General features: G+C 42.3%; 1 protein-coding gene across 3 annotated transcripts in view; it reads right to left on the minus strand.

Moving 5' to 3' along the window:
• The window catches only part of DARS1 (aspartyl-tRNA synthetase 1), a 64,989-nt gene extending 62,210 nt beyond the window's left edge, over nt 1-2,779 (minus strand). For 2 of the 3 annotated variants that reach the window (XM_086351268.1, XM_086351287.1), the window contains exons 1-2: nt 2,673-2,779; nt 608-665 (exon numbers count right to left, since the gene is read on the minus strand). In XM_086351268.1, coding sequence (XP_086207394.1) covers nt 608-665; nt 2,673-2,738 — 124 coding nt within the window. In that variant the 5' untranslated portion in view covers nt 2,739-2,779. Of the gene's footprint in view, nt 1-607; nt 666-2,306; nt 2,441-2,672 lie in introns of all 3 variants that reach the window. The other variant, XM_086351278.1, reaches the window with a different exon arrangement.
• Between the last annotated feature and the right edge of the window lie 13,606 nt (nt 2,780-16,385).

Consider the following 16,385-nt stretch of genomic DNA (forward strand, 5'->3'; position numbering starts at 1 on the left):
TTTTCAAAGACATATTTATATAAGGAGGGTGCTAAAAGAGGTAGCTTCAAGAGGCATGCAAAAAAGGCTGCATATGAAGAAAGCAGCTACTATTAACTATCTTTTATCTCCTAGGCCAGAGTCAAATCTTTTTACATGATCACTTAGGAATATCTTTCTAATATAATTTACCCCTTAAATATATACTAATTTAATGTATTTTCTTCCTTTTCTAGATTAGGGACCCTATATTGATAATATTTGCACAGGGTTATGGCATATGCTTAGACTTTCAAGGTGGCTCAGTAGTGAAGAATCTGCCTGCCAAGCAGGAGATGTGTGTTCCATCCCTGGGTTGGGAAGATGCCCTGGAGAAGGAAATGGCAACCCACTCCATTCTTGCCTGGGAAATGACATGGACAGAGGAGCCTGGCCGGCTACAGTGGATGGGGTCTCAAAGAGTCAGAGGTGACTTAGCAACTAAACAACAACAATGGCATAAGTTTGCCATTTAAGTTTTTCAGAGTTATGTTTTCAGTTATGTCAGCCTTACTTAAAACTTTATGAAGAGCTTTCCTGGAATTAGAAAGTAAAAAAAGCCTTTTTAAATTATCACATAACTACTAACCTGGTTTTTCTTGTGATTGTATCATTGAAGATACTCCGTATCTTTCTTTTGCATAATCCTACAAAAAAAGTTTTTACATTATGACTTTTTATTTAAACACTAATAGCATAGTATTAATAAACACAGAAACACAACGGAAAAAGATGAATTCATTTTAACTTTCAGGACTATTAATTCAAACTAGTAGTTTTAACCTGTGGAAATATGTCGTATCATTTAATATGCACTCCATAGAAAAGGATAAGCACCCAGCTTCTGGATAATTTATTTTCAAGAATCACCACTCCTGGATTGATATACCATACAGAACAGCATTCTCAAATAAAATTTACACACATGTACAACACATCTTAACTACTTTCTTCAAAAAGGAGATTAAACTACTTCAAAGCAGGGTTATAAATTTCCTCTTTTTGAAGGGAGAAGGATGAGATACCACAGTTTTATTAACTTCCTATTACAGGAAGAGATGTTCAAAGAGAACCAACAGTTAGGGATAAGCTTTCTGAGCACCAGATGTCCAGTTTTTAGAAATCAGAGATGTTGGATAAAAGCTAACTACAACTTTCCTTTTGTAAAGTATCATCAAAAAATTTCCCAGCTTCCTGTTCTAAAACCGTCTTCAGGATATCAGGTTGCAAGTGCTTCAACACTGACAATATGACACCAAAATTCTTATTACAGATTTTAAGCCAGGAACAGGAAAAACGAGGCCTAGAGTCCAGACTTATTAAGAAACTATACTTATTAAATTAAGCAGCCTTTTATTTTAATCTCACTTTACCGAGAAAATGATCTCTTAAGATCCTTCCAGCTATAAAGTGACATAACTCTGCCACAATGTCTACCTTAGATAGTCTATAGACCTACACTATTTGCAAAGGCACACTGCTAGATTACATACTTAATCAGATCAAGAATACATAAAAATGGTTTCCCTCAAGGTAATTTAGGATGTGAATAAAACAATTCATTTCTGTCACTACAGTTATCTGTTGGAATCCTCTCCTTTAGATTTGGAAGACATTAAATTCTGTATTTACACCAAAACAAACCAGACAACATGTTAAGGTGCTTACTGAACAATTTTTTTCCGAAATAAAAAAAAATACACTGTAAAGACAAAGACAACCCCAGTCCTACTATACAGTCACAAAATGTAGTAGGGCAGCATAAAAAGGTTACAGCATGTGAAAAGAAAAAAGGGGATCACTTATTACTACTGTTCATATTTCAGCAACCCTATTCCATCTAATGTTTTTAAAATGATCTATTCCTTATGCAGATTATCACAAATTCATGTCTCCTCAATAGAAAAATTAGCAGCTAGGTAGAAATCTCAATTTCACTAAGAGCACACATCACTTGTAGAACGGTTTCAAACATTCATTTCTGAAAAGCACTGATGGACTACAGGGTATTATGAATTACATAGATGATTTGCGGTCACTTCATCTCAAACGCATTCCCTACAAACTTCCCCACCTACCTCACTTGGATTACTTAAAAGAAAGGAAATAAAAATGACAGCTTTTCTCTAAAGCTGTCACATGGAAAACGGTCATTATAGTGGCAGATCGCTTTACGAAGTACTGTCATTACTTGAAAAACATTAGGTACACGAGTGCTGAGCAAAAATCGATTATCAGTGGACATTAAAGATTTCCGGGGAAAGAGATGGAGAACGTGAAATACGTGCCTAACCCAGCGAAGTTTAAGGTTGACCCGGCCGCTCCTACTTCCGGGGCAGTGGGTACTTCACGCCCTCCGCGCCCCCCTCCCCCGCCTTCCAGCTCAGAGACGCGCTTCTTGTAAGCCATGCCTCCAGGCGCCCTAGGAAGAAATGCGATCCGGGGTGGGTCGGGCTAAGGTGCTCGGGCAAGGGCCCTGGAGGCCCGGTTGAAGGCTCCGGGCGCCCGGACCCCAGGCCCGTGGCCTACAGGCAAAGGGCCGCCAAGGATCCAGAGGCTAGGGCCCCCGCTTACCCTACCCCCCGCTCTCCCCCTCCCCGCCAGCGCGATCCGGCCCAAGGGTCTGTTCAGGCCCGGAGAAGGAGGAAACCCACTTCCGCCGCGTCCATGATCTCCCGCGGCTTCTCCTGACTCCTGCGGCTGGCGTTGGCGCTGGGCATCTGGACAACTAGACTGGGCAGCGATCACCACCCTCCCTCGCAGGCTTCCGTAGGGCAGGCCAAAGGGGCTTCTCCCTCCCGCACAGTCTCCGCCCTCCCTGCACTCCGGTCACAGCACACGAGCTCGGACTCCGCGTGGAGTGTAGGCTCCGGAAAGATCGCGATAACCTCAGTTCTCTCGAGATCCCGGAGGCTGAAGGCCGCGCGCCGGCGTCTCCTTTTCTTGCCCCGCCCTTACGGGACTTTGCCTGGAGTTAGAGGGAATCCCCGGGAATTAGTTACAGTTTCGCGAGATCGACTCGGAGGGGACGGGTCCCGGGCATGCCAGTTGGCACGATCTCCCACGCATTCGTTTTTCAACTATATCCCACCTGCGAAGTCTACTGTGTTCTCTTTTCAGCCGTATTTACTCCTCCTCGCTTTGAGAGCAAACTGTTTGCTAAAACATCCACACACGCTCAGGACTTTTCCTCCCTTGAACTTCTCCGTCAGTACTCCCCAGCGGCAGTGTAGCTGCCTGGACTTACGGCAGACTTCCCACTTCCTAGTGGGACACAGGAGTGCTGGGTTATAGGTAGATGGCTTGTTGAGGTAGGAATGAATACTGGTGTCCAAGTCATATGTGAGGTGTAAGTGAAGTGAAGTCGCTCAGTCGTGTCCAACTCTTTGCGACCCTGTGGACTGTAGCCTACCATGCTCCACCGTCCATGGGATTTTCCAGGCAAGAGTACTGGAGTGGGTTGCCATTTCCTTCTCCAGAGGATCTTCCTGACCCAGGGATCGAACCTTGGTCTCCCCCGCTGTAGGCAGACGCTTTACCCTCCGAGCCAGCAGGGAAAGTTAAGACCTGTGAGGTGTAAACCCAATGGCAAAACCTTCCACACAATTGCACTGATTGCCACACAATTGGTCTGGTTGCATTGTTAAAGGCAATGTATGTGTTGGTTGTCTAATGAATGAATCTTCCCAATTTAAGCTTTTTTTTTTTTCTCATCCACGAACCTCTTATTGCAATTGAAACTAATATAGAAGCTTGGTAAAATACTATTTCCTCTGCTAGACTAATTTGCACCCTGCCATGTTTTAATTATTCTAGTAATCTTAACCTGGAGCAAAGTGGCACAGTTTATACTTTTCAAGAGTGCCGTTAGGCCCTAGCACGACTGAACGGGTTGTGGAGGTTACTGCATTCATGTCCTGGGATAGGATAGTGAGTAGACACATGGTCCCAACCCTCGTGTAACTTACCATCTCATTGCAGGTGTGAAATAGAGGTACCAAGTGCTAAAATTTTCTTTGAAGGCATTCACCTCAGGCTTCTCCGATAAACTCTTACTTCAGCTGAAGTCTAAGGAAGGAGTAGGAGTTAGCCAGGTGAAGAGACAAAAGAATATTCAAGGTAGGGGGTTAGGGAGAGAAAGATCTTGGATCAGTTTTGGACGAAGTGCATATAAAATGCCTTTGAGACATTTAAGGGGAGAATGTCCAGGAAACCTCTAGCTTTGTGGGGTCTAGATAAAGATGGGCAGATAAAGATGAAGAAGACACTGCCGGGTAGGTGGTAATTGATGCCCCTGGACTAGTGAAGAGGATGTTCCAAGAAGACAGTGTTAACATTGTCAATTGCTGCCTGGGCTTCAAGTAAGATGATAACTGAAAAATAGTTGTTGGATTTAGCAACATAGAAATCATTGGTGTTCTTAGTAAACATGTGAAGTGATGGGGTAAGGATGGGCTGAGAAGTGAGTGAAAGTAAAGAAATAAAAATAAAAGTGATTACAGCCAACCTTTATATAGTGCTTACTCTGTGCTAAGCACTAATGTCAGTGTTATAATCTTTTTGTCTATGGGGAAATTCAGGCAGAGAGAAGTGAAGTAATCTGCCCATGGTCTCAGGGTCATTAAATGATGTATTTCAAAGCAGGTAGTGTGTTGCCAGGATCCATGTTCTTAACCACTGTACCTCACTGCCTTTCCTGTCTTTTGGAGACAATGAGAAGATAAGATGGGAGCGGAAGGAAAAATACAGGTGGTAGTTAATAAGGAATAAGTGAAGCTTTTTTTAAAGAGAATATCTCAGTGCATTTAAAAACTAATGGGAAAGATTCATGAAAAACTAGATTGATATACAAGACAGAAAAGGATTGAGTGATGGTATAAGGTTTTTGTTTTTTTTTTAATAAGGGAGAGATAGGAGGTGGGACAAGGGGAAGAGGAACAATTCCTCTCTCTCAGCTGGAGGTGAGGATGCTAGGATAGTGGTAGATGTTTGATTTTAGGGCAATGAGAGATCTCCCATGTGATGACTTCTGTTTTCTCTAGAAGAGGAGGCTAAGTTATGAATCATGAGTTTGGAGGTTCCAGGGGAGGTAGAAAAGGGAGATTGGTGATTTGAGGAGAATAGAAAAGGTTAAAATATTTATAATTCTTCAGGTTATTTGGTATTTGGTATTATTTCTGGGCATTGTAAGGACCCATTTAATAAGGACCCATGATTTGGTCCTGGAACTGAGACTTCTCCAGTAGCACATGGCTGATGTGGTACCGTCATAAAGAGGCAGTTACTTCAGTCACTGTGGAGATTTTGGTGCTGATGCTGTACAGTAGAAGGGAGCCCAGTATTCATGCAAATGCCATACACATCCCAGGGAAATAAGAAAGAAAATTTTACCTGTAATTTTTTTGAAAGACCAACATTGGGCATATCATTTATTCTTAGATCAGGATGGAGGGAAGGAAAGGACAGAGATGCAAACAGCTGAATGTGGCTCTATAGATGGATAGATGGCCCTGAAATTTGAGAAGTGAAATTTGAAGAAAAGGAATAAATTTTATTCCCCTTTTAATTGATCAATGATTATTTATAGGCGCTAATTTGTGCCAACAATTATGCCAGGTTCTGGCAATAAAGAGATAAATTACGATCCTGGTTTTCAATAATACATAATCCACTTAGTAAGATAGCATATAACTAATGGTAAAGAAATGTGAAACTTGTCGTAGTAGTGGTAAGTACGTGCATTTCCAGCGAGAACCCTAAGATTCACTTTGACTGGGCCAGTTAAGGACACAAGTCCACTACTGACCAATCCATACAGTCAGGCAAATAGAATATTCTGATTGGTTTAGCCTAGGTTGCATTTCCCCTGGAGTTGGGAACAGAGTTAGCTTACTGGAACCATGTGGAAACCACTGTCAGAAACTAAGGGACAGGGAAATGGACCCTGGAAAGGCAACTCCAAATAACCATTGTAGAGGTCAAGAAGATTTGGGCTTTGCACAGATAAGCAGACTCCAGGGGAGTGCCTCCTCCTATCTGGTCTGGACTATTTGGATATGCTGTGTTAGTTAGTAACAAACTAATGCCCAAATCTCAGCAACTTCAACCACCACCACCACCACCACCACCTATTTCTTATTCATATTAGGTCTGTATTCTTGCCTGGAGAATCCCAGGGACAGAGGAGCCTAGTGGGCTGCCGTCTATGGGGTCGCACAGAGTCGGACACGACTGAAGTGACTTAGCAGCAGCAGCAGCAGGTTAGCAAAGGGGCTGTGCTCATGTAGTTACTCAGGCATCTAGGATGATAGATGTTCCATCTTGACACATGCTTCTGATCTCGGAGAGACGGCAGTGAGCAGTCCTGAAGAAAGATCATTTCCAGCTTAGGAATTGCATCTGGGTAGCTTGGATGAAGGGCTTCCCAGGTGGTGCCAGTGATAACCCGCCTGCCAATGCAGCAAAGAGTAAGAGACGTGGGTTTGATTTCTACTTCAGGAAGATCCCCTGGAGGAGGGCATGGCAACCCCCTCCAGTATTCTCACCTGGAGGATCGCATGGACAGAGGAGTCTGGCGGGCTGTAGTCCATAGGGTCACAAAGAGTCGGACATGACTGAAACACGACTTAGCACACATGTATGCACAACCTGAATGAAAACCAGGAATCCTAGCTGCTAGACCACCAGGGGCTAGAAGCTAAAAGCAAAGTTTCCCTGGCTCTTACCCTCATTGAAAACAAGAATGTTTCAGGGAGGCAAAACTTGTAAAAACAGGTACAAAGTTTATTATTAGAGACACAACACATTAAGTGGGACAGCACACAGAGAAACCATTTTATTTAAGACTGAAACAAGGCAGAAATACACACTCAGAGACAAAGGGTATGGGCATCCCCCATAACGAGGAGGAGTATAGTAAAGAGGTGATTTAAATCATACAGGATAGTCCTTCTGGGACTTGGTTTACATTTGGCCAATTACCTTGTTTATTCTTTACACCTGATCTGTTCTAGGACACTTTCCAACCTGTGTGCACATCTTTTTGCTAAGATGGATTCCATAGCAGAGGTCTTGCAAGTGGGTGCATGGCCATACTTATTATGGGGTGGTACCCCCTCACTTGTTGACCCCCAAGGAGCCTCCCTATGCAGGTGCAGACAGGGAAGTTTTCCTTGACTTCAGGAGTGGTCACCTTATCTCTTTACTTCAGGAGAGCTCAGTTTCTGCCACTAGTTTTAACTTTGGAGTGTCTGGGTAAGAGCAAATCTTCGATTTTATTCCACTTGACAAACCCCAGCTGTGCAGCCCAGGGACTATCTCCTACGAGAGCCTGGCCATGGGCAGCCCTTAGCGTGGCTCTTGGGGCACCCGCCCGTTAACCCGAACCCTGCTTACTAGGCAGCGGTTGCCACAGGACTGTTGGCGACCAACTGTCAATGAGTGACCGTTAGTGGTCCTGCTTAGCCATTGGTCAATCTGTAGCGTGCCCCTCCCTCAAGCAACTGTCAACGAGCAACTAACTGTCAACGAGCAACTGTTACTGGGACCATTCAGTCCATGGTCCTCAGAGTGGTGGTCCTCAGGCAGAGTGAGGTAAGAGGTGAATCCTGGCCTTCTCTGTGGGCCCTCCAGCTTACCTGGCCTCAGGCTGATGGGTGAGCTGGGGTAGTGGTGGGGGGTAGCAAGGCACAGGGAACAGGCTGGGGCTTGTGTCCTTCATGGCTCCAGATTACTCGCCAAGGCCCCACAGCCCTTGAGTTGATGAATCTGTCTCCCATTGCCACCTCTGCGATTTAATGGCAGCGGCAGTCTGCCTGGGTCGCAGTCTTCTGGAACTGGCCCCTGCCATTTTGGTGGCTTAGAAGCCCTGAGGGTTAGTTGGGTCCCAGGCACCCGGCTCCCTCAGCCACAACAGCTGGGCAAAGTCTGGGAACATGGCCTTAGGGAGCTGTCAGCTGATATCTGCCTCCTCTCAGCTGGGACTTATATCTTGGAGGGTGAAAGTTATGCCTTGGGACCTTGCCTGTTCTTGTCAGAACAGGGAATAATATTTACTTGGTGGAGGTTTACAGGAACATCATTACCTGACCATGACCTCACCTCAAGAACAGAGGTTCTGACACCAAGAAGTTTGCAACAACTACCCACGCCCCTCCCTCACCTTTCCTAGAAAAGGGCTTTGCTGAAAGCTTTTGGGGAATTCGGGGTTTTTACGGCATGAACCATGCATCTCATTGCATGGCATTGCAATAAACGTTTCTCTGCTCCTTCTCCAATATTTTGGTATTGTTTGGCCTCACTGTATGTCAGACATACAGACTTGTGTGTCAGTAACATTACCTCACCTCCATGATCACAGAGGCAGGGAAAAGAGAACCTAGCTCTTAAAATGGCTGCCTGGAGGTGACACATTTCATGTTGTACTCTTATTTCATTGGCCACACAAGTCACATGGCTATTCATGAGTTCAACAGGGCAGGATAATTTACTCTTTTGTGAGGGAACATCACTGGATTTTTGTGATCAATGAAACATTCTATCATACTCATGAGATTTCAGCATAGAAGTGAGTCTATGAAACTGTTCCATTTTGGGATTTTTTTTTTTTAAAGCTTTTATTCCCTCAATTAGGTATAGTCCTAATATATGAACTTCTCTTCAGAAATCTGAACAAAAATCCCATATATTGTCCCTTAACTAGGGTATGGATCTTAACTTTCCATTGCCTGTGAGGCCTCTACATGCACTTCTTCCTTACTTTGATGCCTTAACTTGATAGATTATTCTTATTTAGGACATAGCCCTAGGGGAATACTTTTGCTTCTGGCTCTCTGTCCTGATGGTGATGGAAGAGAAGAATTTGCCAGATCAGTGGCCACTGATACATGTGCCTGAGGTCTTGTTAATCTGCTTTAATGAAGATACAGCTGCAACTAAAGCTTCGACTTGGTTGAATTTGCAGTAGTCAACTGCCAACCTCCCAAATTGTTCTGGTTTTTGCAGGAGCCAAAACAGGAATATGATGGGGACTGTCAGCTCTCAGGTCTTCAAGAGATGCACTCATCTCTGCCATTCTCCCCTGAGCATGTGATACTATTTATGATTCATCATCCTAGTTGGAGGCTGGGGAAGCAAATTTAAAAGTTTTCCTTTTAGCTTTCTGCAATATGATAGCTTTAACCCACAGGCCGAAGAACTGTAAGGGAACAGTTCTGCCTTGTCACTTGACCTCCTTGTAGGCATCCATATAAGCCATGTTGGCAAGGGCTGGCTTGAAGTGCAGCTAATCTGAGTCTTGGAGATATACCTTGTGATCCTCCTGTAACAGAGGGGATGAAAACCGTCTCGCACTGGCTTCCCTGTCTCCTCTGGGAGGCTGTCTGATGAAGGCTTTCTGCCATCCTCCCTACCCCTACTCCCCACTAGTGAAGCTAAACAGTGTAAAATTACATAGCCAGTGTCTAGCCTCCTCAGCAACAGGGTGTCCCATAAGTCACACTTCAGTCATCTGGTCCCTTTTGTTTGTGTTGTCCTTTTTCGGTATGAAGGGCAAGGATCAAGGTGGGCTGACACCTTTGGCTATTCTTTTTACTGTGTAAGTAAGTAGCAAACTGTTTAAATCTAAAAGTGGTTGTTATATCTTGACTGATCAAATCTGTCAGGGTTTGACCTTGGCCTTGCTTTGTGTGTTCCTGTCTTGCCAGGAACCAATGTGGGGTTTGCCAACTACCAAATGTGTTCATTCCAAACTATGCATTTAGAGACCGGGAAAATGACTATGAGGCCCATGGATCCAGTATAGGTATTGCTGTTAAGAGGTTTGAAGCATCATTGTGATTCCTAATCCTTTGTATGTGATTTTTTTTTTCCCATGTAAAAAAGGTTTGCAGGATATCTGCTAAGTAAGTTACCACTAGTCCTTTTCTTTGTTCCTAACCCTCTGAAATTTCACAATGTGTACCAACCTATGGGTCTAAATTCAACATTGTGCTGGACACTCAGCAGGCATTTCAGCCTGGAAACTCACTTAATTCTGGGGCATTTTCTTAAAAATTTCTTCAATGATTCTCTCCCTTTAATTCCTCTCTGCTTTCTTGCTTCAATTTTTATTATTCAAATACTGGCCTTTCCAAACTGGTCATCTTATTTCCTTATCATTTCTCTCCATTCTCTATCTCCTTGCCTCTTTAAACTGCCTTTGGGAGATTTCTTCAGCTTTATCTTCTAATTTTTCAAGTGAGATTTTCTCATTTCTGCTGTCATATGTTATCATTTCCCATACACCATTTTGTTCTCTGAATTGTGTTTAAAAGAATAGAATACTGATCTTTTTTCATGAATGCAATATCTTTCTGAGCATATTAATAAGGTGATTTTGGGGGCGAGTTTTAAAGTATTCTCTCTAATAGCCCATGTCTTACAAGTTGCTTTTTGTTAGCTTTTGGTCTCTTTCATGTTAGAGACCCACGTCAGTTGTCTGGTGAATCCTTATTTATTTATGCTGTGCAGATGATGCTGTGAAAGTGCTACATTCAATATGCCAGCAAATTTGGAAAACTCAACAGTGGCCACAGGACTGGAAAAGGTCAGTTTTCATTCCAATCCCAAAGAAAGGCAATGCCAAAGAATGCTCAAACTACCACACAATTGCACTCATCTCACATGCTAGTAAAGTAATGCTCAAAATTCTCCAAGCCAGGCTTTAGCAATATGTGAACTGTGAACTTCCTGATGTTCAAGCTGGTTTTAGAAGAGGCAGAGGAACCAGAGATCAAATTGCCGACATCCGCTGGATCATGGAAAAAGCGAGAGAGTTCCAGAAAAACATCTATTTCTGCTTTATTGACTATGCCAAAGCCTTTGACTGTGTGGATCACAATAAACTGTGGAAAATTCTGAAAGAGATGGGAATACCAGACCACCTGATCTGCCTCTTGAGAAATTTGTATGCAGGTCAGGAAGCAACAGTTAGAACTGGACATGGAACAACAGACTGGTTCCAAATAGGAAAAGGAGTACGTCAAGGCTGTATATATTGTCACCCCGCTTATTTAACTTATATGCAGAGTACATCATGAGAAACGCTGGACTGGAAGAAACACAAGCTGGAATCAAGATTGCTGGGAGAAATATCAATAACCTTAGATATGCAGGTGACACCACCCTTATGGCAGAAAGTGAAGAGGAACTCAAAAGCCTCTTGGTGAAAGTGAAAGAGGAGAGTGAAAAAGTTGGCTTAAAGCTCAACATTCAGAAAACGAAGATCATGGCATCTGGTCCCATCACTTCATGGGAAACAGATGGGGAAACAGTGGAAACAGTGTCAGACTTTATTTTTCGGGGCTCCAAAATCACTGCAGATGGTGACTGCAGCCATGAAATTAAAAGATGCTTACTCCTTGGAAGGAAGGTTATGACCAACCTAGATAGCATATTGAAAAGCAGAGACTGAACTGAACTGAACTGAAGTTGGCATAAATAAATTTATATTTATATTTCCTGTATATTGTGATGTTTCAACATTCATTCATTCACTTATTTGTTTATGGGTGATTCTTTGATTGTCAGCTCATGTTAAAAGGGGGCAGTAAAAGCTAATTAGAAGCTCTGAGCATTTGACTGCTGCTGCAGCTGCTGCTGCTGCTGCATCGCATTAGTCGTGTCCGACTCTGTGCAACCCCATAGATGGCAGCCCACCAAGCTCCACCGTCCCTGGGATTCTCCAGGCAAGAACACTGGAGTGGGTTGCCATTTCCTTCTCCAATGCATGAAAGTGAAAGTGAAGTCTCTCAGTCGTGTCCGACTCTAGCGACCCCATGGACTGCAGCCTACCAGGCCCTTCCATCCATGGGATTTTCTAGGCAAAATTATTGGAGTGGGACTGGAGTTTGCCAGTTTCAGGTTTTACCCAGTGATAAAACGGGTTGGGCCATTTGGTGGGCAACCGTAGGTGTCTTTATCTTTAGTTCTTTCCCTTTGGCTAGTCAGACTGTTCAGTGTAAAGTGCTTCTAATCTCCTGCCTGAAGATAAAAGGTCTTCTAGTGTTCTAGGAATGTTCAGCATTCTACATGCATGTGGTCACTGAATTCTAGTCTTGGTATAGTACCTAGGTTCTAAAGTTCAAGGACCCACTTTTTTACCCTCTCCAGAGAATACATCATGTCAGGGTAGAAGAGGACTCTTGACAAAATAGTGAAGTAGGGAGGGATGTAAGGATCAGACTTTTCATGTAGTTTCCCACAGTTTTCCCTGTAAGTTCTCCTCCCCACTTCCATTTGCAGAGGTAGTTGGTGCTGCTTATCCTGAGTATTCTGAGGTTTCTATGGTATAAATTAGGTTGATTCTCAGCTTTCCTGACTACTGCCTTAGGATTCAGCTTTTCATATCTGCAAAATTGGTTAGCACTGGTCTGTCTGCTTTCCAGCTCCTTGAATTTTGGGGGTATTCTCCCCCTTTCTGTTCTCCCATCTGTGTGATTTTAGTTTCTGTAGGACTAGGGCCAGAAGCAAGACTGGATCTGCCATCCTAACACAAAAGTCATTTTTCATATTTTATTTTATAATGTTAGTGCAGGTAAGGGGCTTCCCAAATGGTGCTAGTGGTAAAGAACCTGCCTGCCAATGCAGGAGATGTAAGAGATTCAGGTTGGATCCCTGGTTCGGGAAGATCCTCTGGAGATAGATACGGCAATCTGCTACAGTGTTCTTGCCTGAAAAATCCCATGGACAGAGGAGCCTGGCAGTCTATGGTCTACAGGGTCAAAAAGAGTTGGACACGACTGAAACAACTTAGCACACACACACATGTAGTGCATATAAGACACTTAGCTCATGGCTAATGCTCATCCATTTGTTCAACAAATAAGTACCAACTATGTGAAAGGCATTAGTCTGGGCATTTGAGATACATTAGGGAACAAAGCAAGATAAAGATACCAGCTCTTGTAGATCTTACCTTTTAGAGGTGTGGAGGTAGACAAAAAAAATTATAATGAGTAAATTCTACAACATGTTAGACAGTGATAATAAGAAAGAAAAAAAAGTAGAGCAAGATAAGGGAAATGGGGAGTGCTGAGTGGCAGGAGCATGGGGTGAGTTGCAATATTAAATATGATCAGGGTACACTTCATTGAGAAGGTGACATTTCACAATTTAAAGATAGTGAGAGACAAGGCCAGGAACATATCTGGGGAAGAAGCATTCCAGGCAAGGGAACAGCTAATGGGATTTAAGGTGAGAGGAACAATGCAAATATTCTATACAACAAAGTAATGTCTTCAGGGCCTCTGAAGTGTGGGCCTAAATGACTCCGATTTGCTATGCAATTTATTTCACAAATTTTTTTTCAAATTGTGATTAAGAAATCACATAATATAAAATTTACGCTCTTAACTTTTTAAAAGGTACTGTTTAGCTGTGCTAACTGTATTCACATTGTTATATAATAGATCTGTAGAACTTTTTCATCTTGTAAAACTGAAACTGTATACTCATCAAAGAACAACTCACCATTTCCCCCCTCCCCAGTTCCCTGGAAACTATCATGTTAGTTTCTGTTTTCATGGTTTAACTGCTTTAGGTATTTCATATAAATGGAATAATAAAATATTTGTCCTTTTGTGAATTGCCAAGATTTTTGAGTTCTTCAGTTCAGTTCAGTTGCTTAGTGGTGTCTGACTCTTTGCGACCCTGTGGACTGCAGCATGCCAGGCTTTCCTGTCCATCATCAACTCCCGGAGCTTGCTCAAACTCATGTCCATTGAGTCAGTGATGCCATTCAACCATCTCATCCTCTGTTGTCCCCTTCTGCCTTCAATCTTTCCCAGCATCAGCTTCTTTTCCAATGAGTCAGTTCTTTGCATCAGGTGGCCAGAGTATTGGAGCTTCAGCATCAGTCCTTTCAATGAATATTCAGGACCAATTTCCTTTAAGATTGACTGATTTGATCTCCTTGAAGGGTAAGGGACTCTCAAGAGTCTTCTCCCACACCACAGTTCAAAAGCATCGATTCTTCAGTGCTCAGTTTTCTTTATGGTCCAGCTCTCGCATCCATACATGACTATTGGAAAAAATCATAGCTTTGACTATATGGACCTTTGTCGACAAAGTAATGTCTCTTTTTTAATATGCTGTCTAGGTTGGTCATAGCTTTTCTTCCAAGGGGCAAGCGTCTTTTAATTTCATGGCTGCATTCACCATCTGTGTTTCTCTCTAAGTAAATCTGTTTCTTTCCTATCACTTTGTCTCTCACTGCATTCTTTCAGTGAGGAGGCATTAAGAACGTGAGCTTCATTAAGTCCTGAGACCAGCTGTGAGATCTCAATTTAAAAAACCATGGGTTCAAGTCCCAGTCTGGGTTTAGGCCCAGTTTGAGTCCCCGCACAAGGGTTCAAATTGCAAATCTGAGTTGCATGGTTTCAGCGCTTTGTTACGGCAGCCTTAGCTAACTAATATACTTGGAAACTTGTTAGAAATGTAAAGGCTCTGGCTTCATTTCAGAACTACTAGTGTCAGAAATTCTGAGGGTGGAACTCAGCACTCTGTTTTTAAAAGCCTTTTGGATGATTCTGATGAGCACTCAAGTTTGGGTGGGGCCAGTCTAGTTATTTAGGATGTAGGAACCTGACTAATCTAGGTTCAGATCCCAAATCTACCACTTATTAGTTGTGTGATTTGGGGTACTTTAAAAAACTTCTCTGTGTTTCAATCACCTCATCTATAAAATGAAGATAATCCTAGTCCTTATCTCTAAGGTTGCAATAAGTGATAAATGAGTCCATCCAGATAGAATTTAGGACAATGCCTGGTGCATAGTTAGTGCTCAACAAGTGTGAACTATTATTATAGTGGAAACTATGTAGATGTTGAGTTTGAATCTTGTTTAAAATGGTTGAGTTTGAAAAAAGTAGTGAAGCTTATTGGAATTATTGCAGAGGGAGGGCCTAGGGACTTGAGTAAAGTTGAAAACTCCCACTCCTAGTCTGGCTGCTTGAAACGCTTCCCCCCCCTCCTGCCCCCCACTTCCTGGTTTATGTTTGTGATGTAGATGGTGCCAAGTTCTTTGGAGTTTATGCAAATAACACATAGCACACATTGTTATGTTGCTGTTCATCCTCTATGAAGGCCCATTGTCATCAACTTTATATCCTGTTCCCATGAGAACTTTTACCTTTTTCTCTTCTTTGCATTCTGTCCTTGATGGATTGTCTTGTTTCTCACTTACACAACTTATCCTCTTTCCCTGACGGCCCATTTAAAACTACCTTCTATTAAAAAAAAAAAAAAAGTTTTCCATTGAGGCATCTAGATACTCATTTCCCTTGTTTTTCATTTGCTTTCTAGCTGAGACGATTCCAATTGTTTTACAGTGTGCAGCTGCCGCTAGATACTAATGATATTTTCTCTGGGTGAGTTGCATTTCCCAGGCTTGTTTCTGTATATTTGATTGTTTTCTGTATTTTATGTGAGTTGTAAACACACTGGGTAGAAACAACTCAATAAATGACAAACAGTAAAATGAATAATAAAAAGTTATAGTCTCATAAAAGGAGAATGAGTGGGGATCCTTTCCCAAATAGAAGTAAGCCGAGGATATCAGTATGTTATGAAAATGCTGGCAAGCTGCTACTTTGTCTTAAAATATTCTTTCAGTCTCAAACTTGTTTTTGTAATCTTCCCTTGCAATACACAATTCACTTTCCTTCCTACTTACCTTGTTAATCACTCTAGCAAACATAGCCATTCATATAACATCCAGGCCCCAAATCTTGGTATCATTTCTTATTGCCTTCTCTTCTCCCCAACATCGAAAAATCTACCCAAATCTATCTGCTGTTGACTTTTTCACATTATCCATCTATAACTTATCGCAAAGACCAGGCTTTGTACAATCATGGGGACCTAGAGAGTTCAGGGTAAGTAGTAATTCATTTGGTTGGATTATGTCCAATCTTATTTTGTGATTCCATGTTTGACTGTAGCCATATCCAGAAATACTGCAATAGGACTCAAACTCCCTCCCTGCAATAAATTGAAATATAAAATAAGAAGCAAATGCAAAGTATATCGCACTTTTAAAAGAACTGTACATGAGGTTGGAAGTGGGGAAACAATCAAATAGTAATAGCAGCTATGGGGATCTCATGTGCCTCTTGCTGTTTGACTGTTCTTATTCATTATTCAGGTGCCCTTTTGTTGTTTTCTGCTTTGTTCGCTTTAACATAATACAGTTTTTCACTATAAGTTCACTGTTGCCACCATTCAGGGAGCACGTGAAGTTTTATCATCTATCTCTTCTTTAAGGAAAAGTGTTTTACTTTTAGAAATGTTCTTCACTGATAATTATGTTCTCTAGTCTAGTGTCCTTT

The sequence above is a fragment of the Bos grunniens genome, chromosome 2, assembly GCF_055505025.1.
Source record: "Bos grunniens cultivar Pamir isolate PY7600 chromosome 2, Bosgru_T2T1.0, whole genome shotgun sequence".
Taxonomy (NCBI): Eukaryota; Metazoa; Chordata; class Mammalia; order Artiodactyla; family Bovidae; genus Bos; species Bos grunniens.